Here is a 5,388-nt window from a genome sequence, read left to right as displayed (position 1 = left end):
AGCCTGATTTTAGTCTCAACATTGATAAAAGCATAAGAGAAAGGACCTACATGGCTGTACAGAGTTGAACTTTATGATCAAAGAAGATGGCTAAAGGGACATTATTAGAATCCAAAGACAACTAAAAAAATCCCAGCAAACTTTGGAACCCTTTTATATGGTCCATATGAACATATATATATATAACTGGGACTGGCCAGCTTTGGGTATCTAACAATTCTTTAAACACTGTAATGGGTATGGAATAATTGTAGTGATAAGGCCATGAAGAGGTGGGACTGCTAATTCAAACATATCTTGGTATTAAAGTTTGTTGTTGTTAATGAAGGGGTGGCTAAAGACATGTAATTTAATGGTGTTATATATATATATTGCTTTATAAATCTTTCTCCTTTGAACAAGCTCAAAAGCTAAGTTAATTGGACCCCTTTTTTCTCTCTAATTGAAGAGAAAAATGGTAGGAATGGTGGTGGGTGGGGGATATCCACCATAATCATTTCTTTAGACTTTGAAAATGATTGCACCATTTGAGGGGGTGCCATTGCCATTTGCCTTTAATGAAACTAAATTAGTTAAAAGCTTTTTGTGCACAAAAATTAAGGGCTTTTGAGGTGGCAAATGAATCAATAAATCATGTTAAAGAAACTTTTTAAGCTTTGATTATAGGTACCCAATGTTTAGTTTTTTTGTGAGGAAATATTGAAATTGGTATTTTAAGTTCATAATGAATTGAAATGTGAAGTAATCATTGGATCAAAATGTGAGTTAAGTTGGCACTGCAACAATGGCTTGGATGCAAAATACTTTGTTTATATGCAATTAACCATTCAATCCTAGAGGCTTATCTTCTTCCATGAAACCTTTTTTATGTAAAAATTATTCCACATTTAATTTAATATTTTTTTAAGTTAGAATTAATTATTTGTATAATAGATTTAATTAAAATAAATTATTATAAGCACTAAATTAAGTCGAATTAACTAACTAGCTCACGTATAATTTTCATAAGATGAAATTTAAACCTTGATGCTAAAGGCATATAGTAGTAAAAAATTTCCTTCGAGAACCTCCAATATCCGGTAATTATATTGGTCCCTAATTAAATACAAAGTTGACCCAGAATGCAAACTCTCTTAGCATTTTTTTTCTCTTTTACAAGACTTGGACTTGAGACCTTATGTAAGAAACATCAAGTTCCCTACCATTTTTGTTCGATAAACCTTATTACATAAAACTTTATACTATATTTTAATCTCTTTTATTGCATTAATAATAGAATAATTATTTGATACATTAGCGATGGGTCGAGATTTTGTCATGTGTTCTTTAGTTGTATTTAAATTTTTTTTTAAAAAGACATGTAAAATCTCAATATGCTTGTGGAATAAAAACTTTTCACCACTTCTGTAACAAATAATTACCCTCAATAAAATTAATTTTGAAAAAAATTATACTAAGAAATTTTGTTGACAGAGAAAGTAATTAAGTTTAAGGCTAAGTTTATCTTAATTTCACAATTAAGATTTTCCTATATCTTAAAAGGTGTGTGTCACTCACTTACCCGTACTTATGGAGTCTTTAAACTCCACTATCCAATGATGCCTTAGCTTGTAGACCAAATACAATCTCCGCATGTGGATTCTTTGTTAAACGCTTTCTATTAACTTGATTTTAATTTTAATTTATCTAACATAAATTATATTTGTAAATCAAGGTAGTTAGTATCGTATCGGTGGGTGTACTATTTTTTTTCGTATTGATAGATATTAATACGGGCATGTTTCGATGTATTGTTTTAGGTTTATCGATGTCTTTAAATATTTTTCATACACACGCATATGTTTGTAGTCCCATTTTTAATTTCTTGATAAATTATATATACATGTAAATATTTTTCATATATATATTTTTATAGTCTAATTTTTTAGTTTCTTAATAAATTATATATTATTTTGATAAAATAAATAAATTACATATTGTATATACATACCAATATATCTCAATTACATCCATATAAATATATTTATTTATAAATATAAGTTTTAAAATTATTAATTAGGTTCAACAATTTAATTTAATAAATTTTAATTTTAAATATAATTATAAAAAAATTAAAATGGTTAAGATACAAAAAATTTTAAAATTAGTTTAAAATATCAAAATTTTATACCAACTAGTATAGGTTAGTATCCATTGATACAAGCCGATATTGATTGAAACAGACCGGAACGGAACATACATTATTTGGTACCGATTTAGGACTGATACGTTCCGTTCCGACAAGAAATGGACTAATTTAATAAAAGTCCTAAACTATTAGGGATCTTAAGACTCTTTTGATCCAACAGAATTACTTAAATTAATTGGGTTTGAAATCTAATTAAGGGGAAATACTCACATCATGCAAGGCTTCAAAGTCCTGGACTATGTCTAGTTTAAACCCTGATCCTTGCAGTTTAAAGAGTCCAAAACAACTAGTGGAACTCTAACTCAGCTTTGCTACAGACAAGACAATTGTTCTGGTTCACATTTAGTATATTAGCAGTAGAATTTTCTTGCATGGCTTAAAAAACAACCTTGGATTTTTTGGCAGTAAATACGAGAATAACAATCCATGTTACTCATTAGAAGACAATAACGAAATATATTTATATATATAGTACAATTTACCCTTATGCTTAAATGGCTTAATGGAATAAATGGTGGATGCCTTAATGGGCATCCTAGTAACAACGAGGCAAGTTTCATGACTATGAAACAGAATCTCCACATGGTTTTTATTGAACAAAAATCTGGACACAAGAGACTTCACCAGGTCCAGATTACGCGATGGAGATAAATAGTGTTTCGAGGTTTGCTTCCAAATTCAATTCATCTAAGCAGCAACGGGTTGCGGTATTCTGTCGTTGTCCGATGGTGTTAAGCTGGCATAATACTCGACCAACACTTCCCAGCCGCCAGGGCACATAAATCCTGCAGGAGGGTTCTCTTTGTTCTTTGCTAATGTCCGCATCTGTAAAACCGGAAGCACCCCGTTTTCGAATTAAGTTCAGATGTTGAAACCGAGTCTATGGTAATAATCATATGGTGAGAAAGTTTACCTTGGTGCCTGATATGAAGAGGAAGTCTTGAGCCCTCGAGGGATCGAAGAACGCCATTTTACCTTGGGTATTATCATATGCAGCAACCTGCAATGGGTTCTCAAATCTTAAGCCACAAGTAATTACATTTTATGAGAAAATAGCAATGAGATTGAATGCTTGTTGTTATACCCTGAAAGGAAGGATGTTCAGCCGCTCAAGTCCAGGAGCCATGCTCAAGACCTTCTTCCCATGATCAGCATCATATAAATCTCTCTTCTCAACCGGATGACCCATTCCAGCCGGATCTCTACCGACAATGTAAAAATTGGCTCCGGCATTAATCCGAGCCTTAGCATGCCACTGCACTTCAGTTGGACCAGCATAGTGCATTGGAGATGGGAATATAGATACTACAGTTGTTTCAGGATCAAGAACACCATCCTCAAGCACCTAAATTAAAAAATTTATCATCAATCAAGCATTTGCATTCAAAATTTAGGTTGCTTGGGTTTCAAGACATCTCCAAACAAGGCAAACAAGAGGATGAATTAGTTACCTTCTCGTGCTGTTTCATTCGCCAACTAAGAGGAACATCATCTGCCTTAGTGTAACCTCCCAATGGATGAAGCAAAAGAATGGGATTCTTATAACCCATCTCGAGAAGCCGCCGACGAGTATCGGTCATCAACAAAGCGTGACCATTATGAACAGGATTCCGAAGCTGGAAAGCAAACACGGCATCGGCATTGCGCCTCTCAAACTCTTTACGGAGTTCCACCGGAGACAACCGAAACCGATCGAGACCGTCGTTGTACTTGATCGGAGCTATAACCTCCAAGTCGCCTCCAATCAACCAATTTCCAGCATTTGTTATTGTTTCTTCAACGTATGGTAAACCAGGGGCTGTAGTCCCCCAAGTCCTTGCTATCCTTTCTTCCTTAGGGTGCTTGTAAATCTCAATGCTGAAAACAATCAATTTAACCAAAGCATAAGCAACAACCAAAGATCATAAATTGACCCACATTCAAACAAGCTTCTCAATAATGCAAAATGGTGGATTCACAAAGGATTTTATCACGTTATAAATGGAAGTTCAACAAAATGGTAAAATTACTGGATTAGTCCCTATAGAATCTATGAAATTACATTTTGGTCTAATTTTTTTCTGGCCCCTGTTTTTTTTAACAACTTACTCGGTGAGGATGGCGATGAGTTTATCATCCGAGTCAAGGAGAGCGACTCTGTTGGACTCACCGATACTCGCTTTTTGCAAATCGTCGATAGCCAATACAATCGGGACCGACATATTGACGAAGGAACCATCGTCGAGCCGGAGCGAGTTAAAATGAAGAGTTTGGAGGAACTCAGATTCCCTCATAAACCCGGTTAACGGGCTAGCCCAGCCTTCACTCAAAACGTGAACCCATTGCACGTCGATCGGAGTAAGCTTCACCTTGGGCAACGAAGCCGCTTCCCGCTTCTTCAACTCCCGCTCCGGTTTCGACACGTGGAGGTCGACAAGTTTCCCACCGTCCGGTTCGATCAAACCAGCTCGGATATGGACGCGTTTGGAGAAGGCAGCGGTCCGGGGTTTGAAAGAGAGGGAAACAGGGAGTTTAAAGGAAGGAACAAAATGGGTATTCAAGGATTTGTTCAAAGATTTGGATTGAAACGGAGTTTGAATGAAGATGGTGGAAGCCATTGTTAAGAGCTTTGATCGGTGAATCAAAAAATAAAACACTCAACGTCGGGGTGTACTGTTTATAGCCTGGCCTTCGGTAGCTTGATTTGGTCGAGGAACCGTGAGAGAGACAAGACAAAGGCGTCGTGTTCTTTATGAATATGAAAACATGTGGTATCGATGTTGGAATTTATAAGCTATTTTTGAGAGGATGAACCTGGACAGTTTTTTTTGCTTGGTTTCTTCGTTAGTTTCATTAAATTAGAATTTTAATTTTACTTTTGTAGGTTTTGGGCGTCAAATTTGGCCACTCATTTGTGCAATCAGCCATTACGAATCTACATCTTATCTATGCTTTAATATTTAGGGTAAATTTACACAACTAATCACTCAATTATACATAAATTTTTGTTTTGATGTCTTAATTAAAAAAAAGTTATATTTTGGTGACTAACGTTTTTTAAATTGTTTTTTTATCAACCAACTATTAAGTGGCTAATGATGATATTTTTTTAGTTTGTATAATAATAATTTAGTTCTTAAATTTTGTATTTTTTGTCAATTTAACCCTAATTTTATATAAAATAATAAAAATGTTGATTTTTTTAAAAAAATCTAAAAAGT

The 5,388-nt window shown here is 34.3% G+C and overlaps 1 protein-coding gene across 1 annotated transcript; it reads right to left on the bottom strand.

Moving 5' to 3' along the window:
• Positions 1-2,597: 2,597 nt before the first annotated feature.
• Positions 2,598-5,014, bottom strand: LOC107941612 (ATP sulfurylase 1, chloroplastic). Its single transcript, XM_016875176.2, has 5 exons — positions 4,277-5,014; positions 3,640-4,045; positions 3,273-3,533; positions 3,102-3,188; positions 2,598-3,013 (listed from the first exon to the last, which is right to left on the bottom strand). Exons 1-5 carry the CDS (start codon positions 4,783-4,785, stop codon positions 2,876-2,878), a joined length of 1,401 nt encoding a protein of 466 aa, XP_016730665.1. The 5' UTR covers positions 4,786-5,014; the 3' UTR covers positions 2,598-2,875.
• Positions 5,015-5,388: the final 374 nt, after the last annotated feature.

Source organism: Gossypium hirsutum, chromosome A02 (genome assembly GCF_007990345.1).
Source record: "Gossypium hirsutum isolate 1008001.06 chromosome A02, Gossypium_hirsutum_v2.1, whole genome shotgun sequence".
Lineage (NCBI taxonomy): Eukaryota > Viridiplantae > Streptophyta > Magnoliopsida > Malvales > Malvaceae > Gossypium > Gossypium hirsutum.
Note: the sequence above shows the minus strand (reverse complement) of the source record. Positions and strands in the feature narration are given on the sequence as shown.